Source organism: Octopus sinensis, linkage group LG4, assembly GCF_006345805.1.
Source record: "Octopus sinensis linkage group LG4, ASM634580v1, whole genome shotgun sequence".
NCBI lineage: Eukaryota > Metazoa > Mollusca > Cephalopoda > Octopoda > Octopodidae > Octopus > Octopus sinensis.
Window position 1 is genome coordinate 113,765,241 of NC_043000.1, and position 22,052 is coordinate 113,787,292.

At 38.3% G+C, this 22,052-nt stretch overlaps 1 protein-coding gene across 1 annotated transcript in view; it reads right to left on the minus strand.

Annotated features, from left to right (window-relative positions):
* Positions 1 to 1,047: 1,047 nt before the first annotated feature.
* LOC115210397 (major facilitator superfamily domain-containing protein 1-like) overlaps positions 1,048 to 22,052 on the minus strand; it is a 45,653-nt gene continuing 24,648 nt past the window's right edge. The window contains exons 8-14 of the mRNA XM_029778990.2: positions 21,510 to 21,625; positions 20,186 to 20,286; positions 18,038 to 18,146; positions 14,015 to 14,152; positions 10,332 to 10,471; positions 5,785 to 5,899; positions 1,048 to 2,123 (exon numbers count right to left, since the gene is read on the minus strand). Of these exons, the coding sequence (XP_029634850.1) occupies positions 1,971 to 2,123; positions 5,785 to 5,899; positions 10,332 to 10,471; positions 14,015 to 14,152; positions 18,038 to 18,146; positions 20,186 to 20,286; positions 21,510 to 21,625 (872 nt within the window). The 3' untranslated portion in view covers positions 1,048 to 1,970. The remainder of the gene's footprint in view (positions 2,124 to 5,784; positions 5,900 to 10,331; positions 10,472 to 14,014; positions 14,153 to 18,037; positions 18,147 to 20,185; positions 20,287 to 21,509; positions 21,626 to 22,052) is intronic.

Here is a 22,052-nt window from a genome sequence, read left to right on the forward strand (position 1 = left end):
ACTCAAAAAGTGTCGAGTCCCGTTCTCTAAACTACTGAATTTTCACACATACACCCCACGTTAAAATAAAATAGACCTCGACGGAATTTGACCTCGAAGTAGCAAAAATGACGAAACTAAATACAGGAAGGAATTATTGAAGATGGTGGGTCGGGCGATGCAATTCATCATTAGATAAATCAAACGCGAGATCGATACCAATCACGATCGTCTCCAACATGAGTAATTTATTTGTTTTAAGTAAAATTGACTTCATCGATTTTTAACAAGAAATCATTAAATTCCGTCTGGCTAATTACCGTTTTAGATTCCAAGCGTTCCAGCTATGACCACAGATTTTTTTAATAATATTCTTTTACTAGTATCAGTCATTTGACTGTGGCCATGCTGGAGCACCGTATTTAGTCGAGCAAATCGACCCTAGGACTTATTCTTTGTAAGCCTGGTACTTATTCTATCGATCTCTTTTGCCGAACCTCTAAATTACGGGGACGTAAACACACCAGCATCGGTTGCCAAACGATGCTGGGGTGGGGAGACGAGACGAGACGACACACACACACACACACACACACACACACACACACACACGACAGGCTTCTTTCCGTCAACCAAATCCACTCAAGGTTTTGGTCGGCCCGAGGCTATAGAAGTCTCACTGCCTGCTACCTAGTGAGACTGAACCCGGAAGCACGTGATTGGTAAGCAAGCCACTTACCACACAGCCACTCCTGTGCCCGATTTTTTTTTTTTTTTTTTGTAAACGATATTGTTTCAAGAATAATTCGCTGCTATTTCTAACTGTAATAACGACCATGTAGAAGTTCGTTAATCATCCTTGATCATTCGAAAATATCGACCACTATTGGTAAACCAATATATTTTTTAACGAATAGATACACAATTGAATGATGACAAAAGACTGGTGGCATTTTTATGTATATTTTTTTTTTTTATTTCCATAAGATGTTGTATATGAAATATTTTGGTCTATTCATCCACATAGGCAGTAAATAAATATTTTTTTGTGATAATTAAATTGTGTAACAGAAATAATGAAGTAATTAACAAAATGATTGAAACTTGGCTTTGAAAGTAATAATTGGCATTAATTTAGTAAATTTCATGAAACAATAAAAACGCAAAATTCCTTTCTCATCGATAATATTGATGTCGGTGATTGGTACCGTATGGAAACGGAACTAAATAGAAATCGGGATAAAAAAAAAAAATCATGATATTGACACAAGTTATCTCCTCTGAGTATAAAGTTGTCTCCCGTGAAAACTGCTGTACGAATAAGACGTCTCCGCTGCCGACTCAAATGATTGCTAACATTTCTGTTTAAGATGGTAGCTGTTGCTTCATTACAGTATAAGGACCCTGGCGTATAACAGTTACCAAAATAAATGAATAGATGAAAATAGGATGAATTAAATGAAATATTTGATTCATTTATGATTATAACAATCTGTACATTTTGACGAGTTTTATAAGCTGCTCGATACGTTTTTTTGTGTGTGATATCGTTAACAGAACAACGTAATTAAACAAAAATAACTGAAACTGGATTTCGGAATCTAATTTGTATCAATTTAATCAATTTTTGTGGGTTTGTTTTTTTTTTTTTCTGCAACAACTATAAAAATATAACATTTCTCTCACTGTTATGGTGTCACCATAACGTGTATAATAACAAAGGAACAACAGGTTGGGTTTGATAATATGGCAGATATCTCATGAAACATTTTACATTTAAGACATAATACGAAAAAAAGTCCACGTGAGGTGTAACCTTCAGATGGAATGTTAATTATTCTCTCAGAAATTAAAACGGAACAAAAAAATAATAAAACAGCATATTCAAGAATACGTTTATAAAGAATTTGAGGGGCGATAGAACCGATAAATAAACAACTATCTTAATTGAGGTGTCGGTAAACTGGTGAAAACAGGACCAGTTGCGGTAGTTAAATATATCCTACACAGGACACTGATCTCACTGGGCGTTTTAGGTCTCCAAATGTGTTGTATGAACCGTTCCTGTTTAAGCGTCTGTCAAACCTATCAATACAGGACTTGGCTCGTGGACGAAGCCTTGCATGGACGAATTCAGGTTCAACCTGTTGATAAAAAAACAAAACCTTTTATAATTAAAACTCACATTAGTAAAAACAACTGCACTAACATAATATTTTACACGACTTACTCAACAGGGAAGGGCAGCACCTACCATCTGTTTCAAAGTATAAGGTGATAACGGGCGGCAGGAAGAAGCTGTTCTCAAACCAGAGGTCCTAGTCAGATTTCCTCTAACACGCTGGCCCGCTAAAAAGTAACTAAAGACCAGGTGACCTAAATCGAACGGAGGAACAGGTAAATTACCTGAGAGAGAACAGATCCACTACACAAGACATAAGTTATTGTAACAAGTAGCCTATACAGTAGCGAGCCATTACTATTGCTTAATTTAATATATAAGACCGTTAAAGCATTGTTTTAAAAGACCCGAAATAGATTTTGAAGCAAACCTTACACGACAGGCTTCTTTCCGTCAACCAAATCCACTCAAGGTTTTGGTCGGCCCGAGGCTATAGAAGTCTCACTGCCTGCTACGCAGTGAGACTGAACCCGGAAGCACGTGATTGGTAAGTTAAATAATTAAACATTCTATACTATTAAGGTGACGAAAATAAGGAGAGTATATTCAAAACGTACCTGGCTTCCATTCCCAGTCAATAGCACCGATCAACTGCTATACAAAACAGTCATAGGTTAGGCCAATACCTTAGTGGATAGTCTAACTGGCATATTTATGCTTTTCACGATTCATGATTCCTTATAAACACGAATATGTAACTTGTGCTAGCCAGATTCATGGCTACTTTATATAGACGCTAAACTAAGATATTGATTGGGAAAGGAAGCCAAGTACTTCCTCTGAGGAGCGGCCAACAAACTGTAAAACAGTCCGTCAGGAAAATGCCTCTTTTGCTCATACAGAAATAATGAAGGTTTTCCTTATTTACCACGCAGAGAAATTTATATCTGAATGTTTCCAGTTCTGATTTATGCCGTGTTGTGCAGAAAATTGTTTTATTTTAGAAGAAATGAAGATTTCTTTTTTTCTAATTAAATTTCTCAAAGCGACCAGCAACCGTGTCTCGATATTGATCAGGAATATTTATTTTTCCCAATAGAAATATTTTAAATGTTAGATAAGGAACAGCTGATTAAATCGAATTCAATATTTCATTTTATCGATTTCAGAAAGATAAAAGCAAAGTCGACGAGATTCGAACTCCGAACTTCAGCTGTAACTCAATACAGCAAAATAGTTTGTTCGACAATGTTTCTACCACCCCAAAGCAATCAAGATAACAATACCTCGCACCTTGGAGGGGGTGAGCTGGCAGAAACGTTAGCACGCCGGGCGAAATGCTTAGCAGTATTTCGTCTGCCGCTACGTTCTGAGTTCAAATTCCGCCGAGGTCGACTTTGCCTTCCATCCTTTCGGGGTCGATTAAATAAGTACCAGTTACGCACTGAGGTCGATATAATCGACTTAATCCGTCTGTCTGTCCTTGTTTGTCCCCTATGTGTGTAGCCCCTTGTGGGTAGTAAAGAAATAGGTATTTCGTCTGCCGTTACGTTCCGAGTTCAAATTCCGCCGAGGTCGACTTTGCCTTTCATCTTTTCGGGGGTCAATAAGTACCAGTTACGTACTGGGGTCAATCTAATCGACTGACCCCACCCTTCCCCCAAATTTCGTTCTAAATAGCTAAGTAGATATATTTCATGCTGGGAAATGACTGACAATCGCGAGTGTCTTTTGTGATCAAAAAATGGAAGTCCCAATTTATTATGTCCAATAATCCCAACACAACATCACAGTTTAATCCCCGAGACTAGACAGAATTACGTGACTGAAGAAACAGCTAATTATATTTAACTGTCACTCTGTGTTCACGCTATATCGGGAATAGGCTAAACCTCATCTCTACCGGATTCTCGTTAAAGTGATAATGAACAACACACGTAGAAAAAGAAGCTGCAGCCGATTCTGTCCTTTGATTTGCCTGCAATCGTTAATCTTCGTGCGTATATGCAGCTATTTACTTTTTTTGCTCGGGAGCCCAGGTGAAGGGTGAAGTTAGACACAGAGGCCCCGATTTGTGAAGGTCAATTTATCCAGTGATAGGTAGACGTGTAGAAGATATGAACGCTTTCAGGTATTTAGCTGTTCGATATTTCTTTGATTTTGGAAGAACTAGATCAGTTAATCGAGAGGATTTTGTCTGCAAGCCTAGATAATCCTTATCGCGAGTGTTTTGTTGTAGTCAAAAAAAGGAAGCCCCAATCGAGAAATCAATTCTGTTCAACAATAATCCCAACACAACATCACGGTTTAATCCCCGGGACTAGACAGAATTATGCTGTTGATATTTTATATAGAGATTAAGGGGTATTTGGTGACGTTAAGGCCATTCCTGAAGGAAATGCAGGGCCGCAACCCTAGATAACGTATAACTCCTAAAACCAAATCCCATCATCAGTTATCGCTGTAATTACCATAATTAAAATAGAAATATTTGGTGAAAAAATTGCATATTAGTAAATTACTAATTCTATTTAATACAGACAATACTAGGATGCTAACACTAACAATTATCCTTCGTTATTACCATAATAATTAAAATAGTAATTAAAATAGTAATTAACTAATGTGCTATTTCTCGCACCACATTTCTAATCAACTTCCTAATTCTCCCTCTATTGAACATGCTAACTAAATTACTATCTCCCGTAATTAGCATAATAATTAAAATTGCAATTAACTAATACCGTATTTTCCAAAGCAGATTTATTTCTAATCAACTCTAATACTCGCTGCATTAATTATAGTAACACTAAATTATTGTCATCCGTATTTACCATTATAATTATAATTGACTAATTTAGTATTTTCCACGCTTCATTGATTTCTGATGAAATTTCCAATATTCCCTGTATTGACACAAAGTATTTTTCCGAAGTGAACAACGTCCTTGAGTATTGTATTTGAGTCATGTATTCTAGAATAGACTCAAAGAATCTTATCGCTCATCTTACTTCTGAGCTGGTTCTCCGTCGGTCAACGGAACATCCGGCTCGTGAAATTAACTTGCAAGTGGCTGAGCATTCCACAGACACGTGTACCGTTAATGGAGATCTCGGAAAGATTCAGCGAGAACTGAATGTGTCAAGGCTTGTCCTTTAAATTACAGGCACAACTCGTTCTTGTCAACTGAATGGACCGGAGCAACGTGAAAAAGTGTCTTGTTCAAGGAGACAATGCACCGCCTGGAATCGAACTCCAGACCTTACTATCGTGAGCCGAATACCCTAACCACTGAGCCACGTGCCTTCACTTATCCTACTAATGGTCAGTAATGAAAATAGTGTTTTTATTCCAGTTTACCACACGCTTAAATCTGTGCAGACGATAGACAACTGTAATAAGGCGGCGAGCTGGCAGACACGTTAGCGCGCCGGAGGAAATGCTTAGCGGTATTTCGTCTGCCGTTACGTTCTGAGTTCAAATTCCGCCGATGTCGACTTTGCATTTCATCCTTTCGGGGTCGATAAATTAAGTACCAGTTACGCACTGGGGTCGGTGTAATCGACTTAATACCTATGTCCTTGTTTGTCCCCTCTGTGTTTATCCCCTTGTGGGTAATAAAGAAATAGATAGACAACTGTCAGTTTTAAATAAAGCAAGAGGCAAAAAACAAATAATTTTACCCGATTCTTGTCCTTGAGGAAGAAAAGACAGATGAAGAAGAAAGACATGAAAACATTCATGGTTAAATATATCATGGTGATCCGCCAAAGGTGAAGCATCTCTGGGAGAGTTACACTGAAATAAGAACAGGAAAAAAACAATTTATATTATAAAATAGTTACAATTTTATCAGCACAAACGAAGATATCTGAAAAAGTGTTACAGTTCCAAGGGAGATAATGAAAGCGAAAAAAAGTTTTAGAAGGGACGTTACCGAAAAGCAGACGACTAAATCACAATTTCTAGAGAAAAATATTTTTTTAAAAATTACCAGTTATCGTTAAGCTATGGCAGTGCATAAATATAAGACTAAAGCTGCCGTTGATTAGCTCCAAGAGGCCACCGCCTCTAGCTAGCTATATGACACACGAACCTGTATCCATTATAACCTTCGAACAAGGGAGGTCAGCCGCTTCCCCTTGCTGCCCAGATAACTTCAATTTTACATGAAATAATTTCAGAAAAAGTAGATATTTCTATTTAGTGAATTTACGTTGGAGTAGTACTTCAAATTGTATTTCGGTATTACAGTGCAATTGTAATAATAGCTTAAATTGTCTATTTACCGCTAACATCTTTTCAGAAATAAGTGTGGGTTTTTTTTTTTTTTTTTTTTTTGTAACGGTCGTGTATGGAGGAGAGACCAGAAAACATATGTTACACATGATGGGACGACTTTACGAATTTGGTGAGTGAGTCAGCTGCAGAAAGTACTTTTATCAGTACTTTTCGCCGAATACTGAAATTCAACGGCTACATTTGAAGTATCTGGTTAGTGGAAGAAGAAAAAAGCTATTGCAAAACAATGGTTCTAACATGCAACTCTCATATTTCCTCGTCTGCTGTCAGTCGTCGCAATTTTGGCTGTCCATGGTTTTGACATGACTTGATAAGCCAGAAAAAAAAAAAAAAAAAAAAAAGAAATATGGCCAGTATGGAGAAAGCTTGCGTTTGCAATTTATTATGATCAGTTGCTTTCCACTTCATATTCGCTTTGCAGTATCTGAATCTCAGATTTTTTCATGGGTTCTTTTCTCCTTGCAAATTTGAGAGTATAGAATATGTCTGAGGAACCTGTTCCTGTATATCCTGTGTACGTGTTCCAACCAGCATAAATTTCTATCAAAGAGGATTTCCGTCAAACACACAGCAACGATAAATCATGTAACCAGAAAAAAATTGGTTTTGGCATCAGTGAGTGTTTCCCAATGTTGTGAAAAAACGTATTTCCAACAGGAAATACAAGAAAAATCATGTTTCCATATGGGGCATACTAAACTGATGTACAATTAATGGTGTAGATTCGTTAAAAAGGTTTCTGTCGCAATCGTTCTGTCCACTACTCGAGAACTCATGAAAAGGTCTCCAGGATTAGGGGTTAGTTTAAAACTCCAGACGTTGATTGGAAGCGAGTGAACAGAACTAGGGTCTGGCGATGGAGTTTCAGCCAGTTGAAGTGATGGCAGCATTTATGAAGCTTTGATAAAATTAATTATGTAATCCATGATTTCCATCCATTTGCTGTGATGTAGTTGATGGAAACCGGAACTGGAGATTGTCGGGGTCGACGTAAGCAGAATGATCGAAGGATATACACTAAACGTGTTAATGCTTTGTGAACTGTGGAAGAATGGTGAAGTTTATCATTGGGGATAAATTTGTCATAAATAAGAGCGGTAACTTTCATATGAGGTTTAAAAGAGTTTCGCCCCTTGCAAATAAAACAATGTTATTTGGTCTGAATATTTTTCATATCAAAATCGGCTTTTGCAATTTAATTTTGAAGGAGAGGAAAATGTCCTTTTATGAAAGAAAAACCTTGAATATTTAAAGCAGAGATTCTGTAACGGAACTGAAATGTGGATAAAAGTAACAGTAGCTTTTTTAAAAAAAAAAGCTGACGAATTTAAAAAATCTAAATCAGAAATATTAAATTTTTAAATATCTCAGAGATATGTACGGTGGTGGGTCGATAGAGTGGTTGTATACTGTCAACTTAACGTGACAGTAAGGGAATTACACCACCGCTGTTTAGCCCTAGGAAGCATCGACGCTTCATGTCGGCCTCAACACATTTCCTGTGTCATATATTTACGAAGGGGAGACAAATACCCCCAACAGCTAGGCCTGCATCTAGAGACACGCATGTTTCAGGGTATTTGCCCATCATCGGTCTAGAGTAGCAGAGGCCTGCTAGCTGAAGACATCTGTCTAGACTTCGTAAATATATATATAAATTTTAGCAGGCCTCAGCTACTCTAGACCGATGATGGGCAAATACCCTGAAACATGCGTGTCTCTAGATGCAGGCCTAGCTGTTGGGGGTATTTGTCTCCCCTTCGTAAATATATAAGGACACAGGAAATGTGTAGGGCTAAACAGCGGTGGTGTAATTCCCTTACTGTCACGTTAAGTTGACAGTATACAACCACTCTTTAAAAATCTAGTTTCATAGGATACTCTGCAACTGACTTCATGATCTCTCCAAGACTGAGATGGTCAGAAGCAGCGGTTCACTGATTACATTCCATAGTTTCTCATTCCTACCAATAATTCAAATCTCTTGGTTATAAGCTGCTTGTCTTCAAGAGGTTGAAGAATTGGCAAACACCTCTTAAACTTCGCTCTAATAATGAAGCATTCATGGAACTTCATGGAACTTCATGGAACTTCATGGAACTTCATGGAACTTCATGGAACTTCATGGAACTTCATGGAACTTCATGGAACTTCATGGAACTTCAGAACATAGCCGGTCCTTTTATTATTTCAAAAATACAATGACTCAAAACTGTAAAGGTAGAAACAGCCCAAATATGGCTGTCTTTTGCAGTAACCAAGAATACCATGTAGAGAGAGTTTCTTGTTAACTTTAAACCAAAGTTAGGCTCTAAAGACAACTTCCAAATTTCCAATAATCAGTCTTAATTTTGATGTCTTCTCAAAAACGAAACGGCATCTTTTCCAAAACCTATGAATTTTCTTTTCAATGAAATTCTTCAAGTCTCAGATTCTGTATTTTGATTATGTACCATGTTAGAAGGTTTGGCTTTTTTCTCATTGCTTATACCAATTGCATGAAGGCTTGGAAAGTGATCTATGTTTCTTGTCAGTTAATTTGACATTTTTAAAATTACAAAAATCTGTTTAATTCAGATGACAGCATTCACGTTGCACTGACAATATAACTGAACTCAAAATTGATTCGAAAATTTTTGGAATTAAATAGTAACTGCTGGAAGGAACGCTGTATTTCGTTACACAACCAAAACATACGACTAAGTACATTAAAGGCCTATAAGTCAATACTTTGTCCTACCTGTGTTAGCAGTGCGAGTCAATCGCTTCTTAAAGTTCTGTATAGATTTTCTATAGAAGCAGAGCCAGTTGTGAAATTTGCTATGTTCCGTATGCGAATCTGTCTATGCAAACAATGCGATCGAAGTGCTAGAAGTGCTAGAAATTTCTGAAGAAAATCTTTAGAGTTAACTTTTAAAAGTTATTAAAGTTTTATGTTCTTCAACCTTATTTGTTTTTTGTTGTTTTTTGTTTGTTTGTTTTTTTTTGTTTGTTTTTTTTTTACACCAACTTTACCATTTTCTTTGACATTGAGCAAATAAACATTTCAAATATATGAAACGATTTTAAAATAAATTGAATTATTTTCGGTCACCTTTAAGTCTGGGACTAATTTAATCAAACCTGAAAAGATTTTGAGGTAACAAATCTTCACACTGATCTGAAAGGAAGAATTTTGCTCGTGGTATTCGCTGGACGCTTCAAGACTGATTATATTTACTTGGTTAATGTTTTTCAACAAATCAGTCCTCATCCAGCAGATTTATAACGTAACGCGTTTCAAACGTGGTGTGTTTTACACTATTTAAAGTATGTCTAAAGTATATTTCTGTTAAAACCTAATGAGAGTGGGGTTTCACCTATTTATGGAGTCGCGGGTGACTGCGCAGAGATTCCCTTTTGACACCATTTAAAATAACGAACTTGTATATAGGGCTCAGGTGCATAATTCAAAAAGAGTTGCCGAAAGTGCATGAACCGAACATGGGAAAATGCACAAGACGTGAACAGTGAAGTTGTTAAAAGTTGTTAAAAGTTGTTAAAAGTTGTTAAAAGTTGTTAAAAGTTGTTAAAAGTTGTTAAAAGTTGTTAAAAGTTGTTAAAAGTTGTTAAAAGTTGTTAAAAGTTGTTAAAAGTTGTTAAAAGTCGTTAAAAGTCGTTAAAAGTCGTTAAAAGTCGTTAAAAGTCGTTAAAAGTAATTAAAAAAGTTGAAAGGGAAGTTGTTAAAAAACAGTATTGGCGAATTTCGAGAAATATAGAAGTTTTAAAGAATGTAAGGTCTCGACCGGTAACAACTAATGCAGAGAGTTTATTCCACCCTTCAGCAACTGAGCATGAAAGAAGGTTCCCGAAATATATCAATAGTTTCATGAGGAATAACTGAGAAAAAAAAATGCAGTTCAAAACTCAATCAAAAAAATACGCTTACCTTTCGTCATGTTCAAGAATTTTACCGACAACAAAGGATGTAGTTCCAACACCAATTGCCGTCAAAGACGTACAGATACCTAGACCAGATCCAAGTAAATGTGGCGGGATTACTTTGGTCATCACCGGCCAGTAACAGATCTAGATACAAAAGAAAATGATGACAATGTTATAACGTGGCACTCCGTCGGTTACGACGACGTGGGTTCCAGTTGGTCCAATCAATGGAACAGCCTACACGTGCAGTCTTAACGTAGTTCTCGGGGTGATTCAGCGTGACACAAATTGATAAGACAGGCCCTTTGGAATACAGGTACAGCAGAAACAGGAAGAAAGAGTGAGAGAAAGTTGTGGTGAAAGACTATAGCAGAGTTCAACACCACCCACTGCCGGATCGTCGTGGAGCTTTAGGTGTTGTCGCTTAATAAACACTCACAACGGCCAGTCTGAGAATAGAAACCGTGATCCTACAACCCTAGCCACTGGGCCGTTGCGCCTCCACATGACAATGTTACAAATAAGACAAAATACATGCGACAACAAAGAGAAGAAATAAGTAAAGAGAGTTGGAGAAGTAAAGAGCTGTAGTATGAGAGAGAGAGAGAGAGAGAGAGAGAGAGAGAGAGAGAGAGAAAGGCAATCAGAGAAGGAAGGAGGCGAACAGAGACACAGAAATAGTTTCTTAAATTTTACTGCAAAAGCAAATCGGCTGTATTAATTAATCGATATATATATATTTGCAGCTTTTAACGATAAAATTACAAGGTCTCTTCTCACTGCCCAATGTTTAATAAATTCAACCATTTATTTTAAGTTTATAAAGGGCCGAAGACTAAATACATATCATAGGACCTAATTTCTTTTAACTTCCAGCTCGTCTTCCAACGTTAGTTCGATTTGGAAGAATCGTCAGAGCATCGAAAAAAAAAAAAAAAGAAATTAAAAAATGCATTGCGGTTTTTCATCCGGTTCTTTACGTTCTCTTTTTAATAAAGGAGATAAATTCTACCGAGTCCAAGCTTTGCTTTTCGTTCCTCCTGCATTGCTAAAACTGAGAAGAAAGGAAAACATCTGAAGCCGATGGAATAGACGAAGCCCCCACCCACCACCTCTTAATTACTGACCTTGTGTCTAAATATGAAATTACTTTAGTAGTACGGGACTCAAGCCTCTTCTTATCTCCTCAAAGACATACAGCATCTCGAAAGAGTCCAGAAGCTGGCTACCCGCATGGTTTTTGGTCTCAAGAATTTGTCTTATGAAGAAAGGCTGAAGACGCTCGACCTTTATTCTCTAGAAAAACGACGACGCCGTGGTGATCTTATCCTTGCTCATAACATCATAAGCGGGAAGTGTAACCTCTCGAAAGAGCTGTTCTTCACTCCTGCTCCAGAGCGTCGGCTGCGGGGTCATTCCGAAAATCTCTATCTGCGACGATTTCATCTCAATCGAAGGAGAGGGGCTTTCTCCGTCCGGGTTGCGGATCCGTGGAATAAGCTGCCGGACGAGATGGTGAAGATGCCGACGACCGCTCGGTTCAAAGTCTCCCTTGACCTCAAGTGGCCTGAACTCTTTACCTGAACACCACCCTGTACATAACTCCATGTCCCCCTACATGGCCTTGCTTTTTGCGCCAAAGAATTAACTAATTAACTAACTAAGTCTTACAGAAAACCTTCTGGACACGATTAAGTGTTTCTTATATCTTATTCTCCAATCAACTGGCTACAACCAACATACGGGCCAGCGGTTATAGGCGGTGGTGGTGGTGGGACTACTACTACTACTACTACTATCAATATTATTAATAAAGCGAGTTAGCAAAATCATTAGCACGCTCGGCAAAATACTTCACGGCAATTCGTCCGTCATAGTTTTCCTAGTTCAAATTCTGCCGCGGTCGACTTAACCTTTTATCCTTTCGGGGTCGATAAAATCAGTACCAATCGAACACTGGGGTCGATGTAATCGACTACGCCGCTCCCCAAAATATCAAGCTTTGTACCTATAATAGAAAGAATTATTATGATCGTTAGCATGCCGGACAAAATGCTTAACAGCATTTCGTCCGGCTATACGCACTGACTAAATTCCACCGACGTAGACTTCGCCTTTCAGAGTCGATAAAATACCAGTTAAGTACCGGGGTCGATGTAATCGACTTACCCCAACCTTCCCAAAATTGCTGGCCTTGTGCCTATAAGGATCGTTATTTTTATAACGTATTATAATAGTCTGGAAATCATCTCCATACATCCTCCAGACAAACCCTTCTTCTGGCGCACGCAGTACATTGTCAGTCACTTCTACAAGGTTTAAACTCCATCCAAAATTAAAACATTTCTACGAAATACTTCCGCCTCACAACAGTAATTATTCCTTCTACGTCTTTTTTTTTTTTTTTTTTCATTTGAGTCAAAGAACTATTCAACTGGAACAACATCAGAACAGGGAATTCAAGAATTGTAAGGCATTGCTCAACGACACGAGATAAGGCAAATGAAATTTCGTTGAATGGAGTCTGAGTTGTCATTCAACTTGCTCAAACGGCAGCTAAAGTTCCTTTAAATTAATCCATTCTACTATTGACACAAAGCTTTAAATTGTGAGGGAGGGGACTAGTCGTTTATATCGACCCCATTGTTTCACTGGTACTTAATTTATTAACACCGAAAGAATGAAGGACAAAGTCGATCTCGGCGGAACTTAAATGAAGAACAGTCTTATATGCAGCACGGAATTTTGTCAGTGAACAGGTCGCGGTCTCAAAACGACGAAAATATTTTGACAAATTAAATTTAAATGTTGAAGTGAATCGAACGGTTTTTGTGCGTTTCTTAAATTGCTTATAAACATCTTCCACGCTGCAACTGTTTTCGTTCCAGCACACGATCTCAGATCAGGTCACTTGCTATGCAAGTACATCTCCGTAAGTCTTGAAACTTTAAGAAATCGTACAGGTTAAGGAAATTGTCTCCCTTGCATTAAGAAATCTAAATTACTTCCCATGCAAAAATTATTTCCCTTGTATTCTTCTTTGCTGTACAGTATATGACTAACTTAATATCGAATAGGAGAGATTACTTTTAGCCGATAACTAAAACTAGATTATGGATATTTCATCACCCTAATGACATCGAAATTTATTCTATAATCAAAAATACTTTCGTAACCAGATGCGACTAGGTATAGGGAACGATATTGATATCGGTTATTGTCGATATTTTTTGTACTCGAACATGGCCAGAGTGATAGAAGTATTTAGTGACATAAATGAACATCTTAAACTAAGATGCACAATAGCATTGAAATCAGGGGAAAAAAATCAGACATCTTCCAACTCTGTCTTTAGCCTCGCATCGAAAGATGATAGGGGACAGTTACCCCTTCCTCTACCGACACTCCTTTCAAAATACACTAATATGACACTTCTATATTTCAGGGTTCCAAATTCGGTGTCGTTCTCGGGATCAGTGCTACTCAAAAGTGCATGAAACAATTTATTCAACGTAAAGATAGACGAAATGCCGATAAGCATTTGTCTGGTATGCTAACGATCCTGCCAGCTCGCTGCCTTTAGGTGGTTTCGATATTAGCGAAAAGTACTACGTTGATACACCAGTATGACCATAGTGATGATTAGAACCAGTAAAAAAAATAACAAATAAAGTGAAAACTTCTTACCACACAGACAGTAAGACTTAATCCAATCCAGACGGTGCATATAATCGTGTTTAAGCCGGTATAAGCCAACACCAAAAACACGGGCAGCAGGGAGAGGATACCAATAAATAACATCCGTTTCACAGATTTTGTGTAATCCTAGAAAGTATAAAAGAATGAAAAAAAGATGAGGAGGGTGGTTAGACGTTATCGTAACCTCATCGATACGTTGTATATTGTCATTGAGAATCAATAAAAGTCGGGGGGAAAATAATGAGGGCCAGTGTTGGAATCCGCTAAATACAGGGCGTTCAAAAAGTCTCTCCGCAGTGTTTTATTGCAAAATGAATGCTTATAACATGGTATAAGACTACAAAAGAATATATTAGACTTTACAAGACTATAAAAAAACTTTATAAGCGGTATTGAAAGTGTCGTCCTTCATTTTCAATACGTGAGTTGACTCTACACATGTTTTGAAATACATCTTGGAGTCTGACGCGCTATGGACTGTGTGAAGGGTGCGAAAAAATTCACTGCGGAGAGACTTTCTGAACACCCTGTATAAAATTTTCACAATCTTATCTTTCACCTCTCAGTCATTTGACTGCGGCTATGCTGGAGCACCGCTTTGAAGAATTTTTAGTTCAACGAATTGACCCCAGGATTTTTTTTTTAAGCCTGGTACTTATTCTATCGGTCTTTTGCTGAACCGCTTATTTTCAGGGACGTAATTACACCAATACCAGTTGTCAAGCGGTGGGGGTAACACACACGCTTCTTTCAGTTTCCGCCAAGCAAATTCACTCAAGGCTTTGGCCAGACTGAACCCGGAACCATGTGGCTGGGAAGCAAGCTTCTTACCACACGGCCATGCCTGCGCCTATGTGTACATTTTTTTTAAAATTTAGATAAACAGTAACATTCCCGGCAGACTTTTCCCACCCATGAAAGGACTAAGGGTCAGAGTAACGTACTTTCTTTTAAATTCTAAGGTCTTTGTATATCATCGTCGTTGTTGTTGCTGGTGGCCTATTCCTATAATTGAGGATGCACTCCATTTACGAAATCTCAGAGTAAATTGAAGGATTGTACAAGCAAGGGTATTTATGTGGTCGCTAAACTGGCTAGAGATAGCAAAATGCTCTTGAAGTCACACACCCAGTCCCAAATATCTTGAAAGTTAGTTTGATAAATGAGTTTTATTGATCAGATGAAAATCAGAGAAGGGTGAAAGAACCAAGATTGGACAAGATCCAATGACTGATTTTATATTTAAGTTTATTAAATATAATTATTGGCGACAGAAGCAATTTTAACATCAAAAGGCAACCTTTACAGCTAGCTTAACTTGGATGCCTTGTTAGAACGCCGAATACTGCAACATTAGTATCTAGGAAAATGCTGATATATCCTGTATATTATTAGTGACCGGCTCCTTCCACTGATGAGGTCCAGTAGGCCGAAATTACGTGATATGGAAATTCCGGAATCCACTACAGACGATTCGCGTTTGCTATGATCTATGTGTGTGCTTTTATGCACCAAGCTCCTACAAGAGGTTCTCTCAAGGCTAAAGTAATGAGGGCCATGGTGGTAGCCAATATAAATGTAAAACGCTTCTGAAGTAAAATAAATTATTCCACCGAGAAGACAGAAAAAGGTGATAGAATCTACCAATTATACTAGTGATTATTTATCGATCCAGACACGACCACCGCTCTGAATTCAGTCAGCACCAGTGGAAGAAGTCTGGAATAGAAAAGGAACTGAAATATTTAATGGTAGGGCTTTATCGGCCGACTGCTTGCCCACTGATTTGGTAGACAGCAATGACCTAAAACAGTGGCTTCATTTGCTAGAAATAGCAGCCATATTAAACAAAAACTTCAGCGAACAACGTTGCCTCATTTACAAAAAGAATGGTCAAGATAAAGCACGTTTGATTAGAGATCTGATTTAGCAAGATTAAAAGTTAAATACGAGGTTTGGTCAAAAAGTATCAGAACTGTTGCTTTGGTAACGGAGTTAAAGAGGCACATATTTATGTTGAACTGTCGCGCATGCACACCACGTTATAACATTCTCACTTCCGTTGTTTGTGGCAGAGCTTGAAAGTAAAGCGTGCGGTCGTCTCTGCACACCAAGAAGTTTCCGCGAGTGACCGTGAATGACCAAGAGTGAGTGAGTGAGTGAGTGAGTGAGTGAATGACCAAGAGTGAGTGAGTGAGTGAGTGAGTGAGTGAATGACCAAGAGTGAGTGAGTGAGTGAGTGAGAGTGAATGACCAAGAGTGAGTGAGTGAGTGAGTGAATGACCAAGAGTGAGTGAGTGAGAGTGAATGACCAAGAGTGAGTGACCAAGAGTGAGTGAGTGAGTGACCAAGAGTGAGTGAGTGAGTGAGTGAGTGAGTGAATGACCAAGAGTGAGTGAGTGAGTGAGTGAGTGAGTGAGTGAGTGAGTGAATGACCAAGAGTGAGTGAGTGAGTGAGTGAATGACCAAGAGTGAGTGAGTGAGTGAGTGAGTGAATGACCAAGAGTGAGTGAGTGAGTGAGTGAGTGAATGACCAAGAGTGAGTGAGTGAGTGAGTGAGTGAGTGAGTGAGTGAATGACCAAGAGTGAGTGAGAGTGAGTGAGTGAGTGAGTGAGTGAATGACCAAGAGTGAGTGAGTGAGTGAGTGAGTGAGTGAGTGAATGACCAAGAGTGAGTGAGTGAGTGAGTGAGTGAGTGAATGACCAAGAGTGAGTGAGTGAGTGAGTGAGTGAGTGAGTGAATGACCAAGAGTGAGTGAGTGAGTGAGTGAGTGAGTGAATGACCAAGAGTGAGTGAGTGAGTGAGTGAATGACCAAGAGTGAGTGGGTGAGTGAATGACCAAGAGTGAGTGAGTGAGTGAGTGAGTGAGTGAGTGAATGACCAAGAGTGAGTGAGTGAGTGAATGACCAAGAGTGAGTGAGTGAGTGAGTGAGTGAGTGAGTGAATGACCAAGAGTGAGTGAGTGAGTGAGTGAATGACCAAGAGTGAGTGAGTGAATGACCAAGAGTGAGTGAGTGAATGACCAAGAGTGAGTGAGTGAGTGAGTGAGTGAGTGAATGACCAAGAGTGAGTGAGTGAGTGAGTGAGTGAGTGAGTGAATGACCAAGAGTGAGTGAGTGAGTGAGTGAGTGAGTGAATGACCAAGAGTGAATGACCAAGAGTGAGTGAGTGAATGACCAAGAGTGAATGACCAAGAGTGAGTGAGTGAGTGAGTGAGTGAGTGAGTGAATGACCAAGAGTGAGTGGGTGAGTGAATGACCAAGAGTGAGTGAGTGAGTGAGTGAGTGAGTGAGTGAATGACCAAGAGTGAGTGAGTGAGTGAGTGAGTGAGTGAATGACCAAGAGTGAGTGAGTGAGTGAGTGAGTGAATGACCAAGAGTGAGTGAGTGAGTGACCAAGAGTATGTGAGTGAGTGAGTGAGTGAGTGAGTGAGTGACCAAGAGTATGTGAGTGACCAAGAGTATGTGAGTGACCAAGAGTATGTGAGTGACCAAGAGTATGTGAGTGACCAAGAGTATGTGAGTGACCAAGAGTATGTGAGTGACCAAGAGTGAGTGAAGGTTATTACAGCCAAGAATTTTCCAAAAATATATTTCAAGACGTCAAGGAAATTCCAGAGAGCGGGACGAGGCAGTTGCTAACTAACACCCAGAAAAGGAGTTCCAGGAATGCTTCCATCAATGGAAACGACGCTGGATAAAGTAACTTCGGAATGGAACTACTTTGAAGGATTAAATACCGAAATGATGTGTGCTGTAGTTTTCTTCTGGCACCTGTCCGGATACTTTTTGATCAGATCTGGAAATTAGTTGACATGATCCTACAGTCATTAGAACAGCTAGAAATAACTGCTAAATCACTTCAATTATATCCCCATAGTCTTAAAACGAAAGACATAATATCATATAGTCCTAGACCCACTGTATGATCACGGCTGGAGCCCCTTTCGCTCATAGGTCAGAAGTAATCCGAAAAACAAAACAAAATCCAAACTGTCCAATTGTACTTACCGCAAGAAAACCAACGAAAGGCGAACAGATCATACCGACATCATAGATTGCTCCGATTATATAAGCTGAACGTTCAGGACTTATTTTATATTTGTCTTGGAAAAATTCCCTTCAAATAAAAACGAGAATTATTTGTGCCATCTTGCTTTCGGTAAATTGAAAATGTTTGTTGGAAAATTTCAAAAGATAAAAAGGAAATTGATAGAAATATTTGAACTGTTCGATCATAAATATCTCCAGAAGGAGAACCATTTTGCGTTTAAAGATAATTACCATTCAATTGATAAAGGCGAGTTGATTATAGAATTGATAAGATACCAGTGAAAATACATAATCTAAGGAGGCAATTTGAGCACATCAAGACAACTTGAAACTCATTAAATCTCAAATAGCTAATCTCTTTTCCTGTTCATTCCTTTATCTTATGAAAGTCGTTCCTTTCGACGTCTTCCCAGTTCTCTTTCATTGGGTTTTGTCCATGCATGTTTAATAAAAGATTTGAAAATAAAAAAATTATAAATCACTAGCAGTATCGCCCGGCGTTGCTCGGGTTTGTAAGGGAAATAACTATATAAGCATTTTTAGAGAGTTACTTCCCTTATAGATGCCAATTCGGGCGTTCTTAGCCATTTCTGTTTTGGTGTCTTCAAGCCATGAAGTCGTTGTTCTAAAAGAACGCTGGTCTCCTTGACAATGCTTTACGACGTTGATTTCCTTACACTCCCTTCCCCACAGCTTCACGAGGGAGGGAAGAAGGGGGAGAAGCAAACAGGTGCAGGTGTGACCATGGACGCCAACTCCGCCGCCATCGACACACGAAAAATTATGCATTAAAATGGAATAAAAAATGTTAAATTATTTTTAAAATCGTAGACTCATCGTAGACGCGCGCTAATACTCAGACGGGCTCGATATGAATCACGACTATAAGATACCCGAATTTGGTTAAACTGCACCGCAAAATGTGGGAGTAGTTAGGAATGTAAATCGAAGGGGACAGACACTCACACAACTACAGTTTTATATATAGAGATTTTCGAAATCTTTTGTTCTGTCATTAAGCACTTCCGAGTTTTCATAAAGACTAAGTTTTGTAAACAGAACAGGGCGGGCCAAAAGTCACGCGTAAAATAAGTTCAATACAATCCGTAATTGTCAAAGGAATGCTTCAATTTTCCCAAAATTCAATAAGATAGTAATGAAATATATACGTACACGATGAACAAATTAATAATAATGTAATCTCTCTATATATAAAGCTGAAGTTGTCTGTGTGTGGCAGGTTTGGTAGCCTTCAACTAACACTATCTCCTCCGAGACCCTGCGGCGCAAGTTGACCAAAATTGAGAGTATGATAGAAGTCTTGCTCTTCCTTCCGTAGAAGAAAAAATTCAAATCGGACCATGTTAACACCAAAAATTATTTACATCAAAAAGGTGCTTTTTTTTTTTCTATGAAAATCCTTATTTTTTTACGATTTTTTTTTTTTACTACTGTGTCGCAATTTTTCGGTGTATTTAAACCAGAAAAATGTTCACTTAAAGAGAATAACAAGCTACATGATGCAAAACTTTTACTTTTCAAAAATTCCAATTCTAGAGGGTCGAAACAAACCCGAGCAACGCCGGGCGATACTGCTAGTATATTATAATGATTGAAGTGTGGAAGTGTGTCCAGTTTGTTTTTTTGCCCCTCCACGTTATTAAAAAAGTCATTACTTTAAGGAAATTATGAATATTAAAAAATTTTGAAACTATAAAGTATATTTGTATATCAAATTAGAACGATTAATATTACAAGATTCGCTCCTGGTTTAAATGTCAACATCCGTTTGAATTCCATATGTAAACAAAGTCTTTTCTTCGCGTTCGTAAAAGCATAATAAAGCGGGAAAAAAAGAGTAAACTATACGTAGTGCAAAAACAATGCTCCCTATCTAATAGAATTAAGCTTTCAGATTGTGTCAGACTGCGGTCATATCGCATGGTTTTCCACTAAGCTCGCGATCCAACATCCTTCTATATCTTAGCATTGTAAAACCTGATGGCTCGCTTCTTATACCAATTCACTTTTGGATAGATTCACAGATTCTTTCAAAACATTTTAAAAATTTCCTTATTGTGTGATGAGGAAACCAAAACTACTTACGTCGAATCCACCACGAACTGTACCACAGCATTGAAGAAAAACAATCTGGAGATGTTTATCAACCAATAAAGACAAGAAAGCTGTTTCAAATCACGCAGGGACTGGTAGAAAGAAAAAAAAATGGCAGCCAATTATAGTTTTCAATATGGATGGGTAGTTCTTTTAACCCTAGGTTAATAGTGAATGAGCATACCTATAACCAAAGGCGTTCCATACACGGCCGTCCCATGTTCTATATATGATGAACAACACTGTCCCATGTATTCTGCTAAAACATTAGGTTCTAGAAATTCAAGATACCACATAGAGGCTTCCCTCCGTTATCTAGATATAGTATTAAGTAAACTAATTATTCTGCTTTACAGTTGGTACTAGTTTGTCTTTGGAAAATAAGAGGGAGACTCCTCCACATCAAGGTAAACAATCAATACATATAACACACGAGGTCAGACAAAATCTCAACTCGAAGATGCCACAAACTATGTAGAGAATAATTTAAAATGTATTAAATGTTGTTGCCGGTGCGTGTGCGTGTGTGTGCGCGCGCGCAAGGATATTTCCCTCAGTATCAATACAGTAACCTTACTAACTCCATTTAATGCAGCTGAACTAAAATAGTTGGAGAGCTCCAGATCAATCTTTATTCTAAACTCTTACAATCAATCAAAATCGTTGCTGGAATGATGTCTTGTTTTTCAATTAAAGCTTATCTTAAACTAGGAGTGGCGAATGTTTGTACACAGAAAATTGTATTACATATACTGCATAAGGGAACTTCGAGTGTCGCCGATGGAGCGCTACAAGATTTGAAAACTAGGTACCATGCAGCAAAGCTAGCTGCCCTCGTGTAGGTTTGATGCCAAGACAAAATAGTAGGGATATTCCTTCCTGTTTCTTTATTAGCCACAAGGGCCCAAACATAGAGGGGGACAATACAGCCTGATTGGGGTCAGACACACAATGATTATATGACTTAAAATTTTACAAAATATAATGAAATCGAATGAGATACAAGGACAAAATACAAACATGAAATGAAGCAGAGAGATGGGTTACGCTCCGACCCCACGAGCCCCATACAAAATAGTCGGGATATTTCTTCCATCTACATACGGGTAGAGTTCAGTGGTGTCTTATCAATCAAGTGCGTTTCGAGCGATTCCATAAAACCTGTGAGCTTTACTATCCAAAAACAAAAATACGTACGAAGCCACTTGAAAGTCACACAAGTGCGGATGTAGAGACGACATCAAATAGCTTTACCTTGAGGAACAAAATATGTACTGGTCAAATATTCCGCTGACCATATAGATTAGATACTTACGGCTACTTTATGTTGTTTGTTCTGAGTTGTGCCGTCGTCGTCGTCGTCTTTAACTGAATATTCTATCATGGCCAATAGACATGCCAAACCAAGACTGAACAGACACAGAGAAAAACCTGAAGTAAGGCAAAAGTTGTTTTAGAATATGGAAATGGATGAACATCATACAACCAACCTTACCATAATTTTCACGACACAGAAACCAGATCTATTCTAGAATAGTAAAACAGATTTAATTTCGAGCAGAGATTTAATTTCGGTTTCTTATTCGAGTAATTATTTAATAACTCGAACCTGGAAGTACAGACATAATGAGTAATTTGGTCGGTGACAGCAAATTGCTAAAGTTGGCATCAGTTTGGCAAATCTGCAGGACGAAGGAAATTTAAAAATTAGCTTAATTAGCTTAACATTGGGCAGAAGAGTTAAGTTTTATTATTTTCTGTATTTTGAAACTAGCAGAGTTAGTTTCAGGTTTCCAATGGATCCGTCACTGATTTGTTACATTTCAGGAGTGATACGTTTGTCGAATTTGGGCAGAAT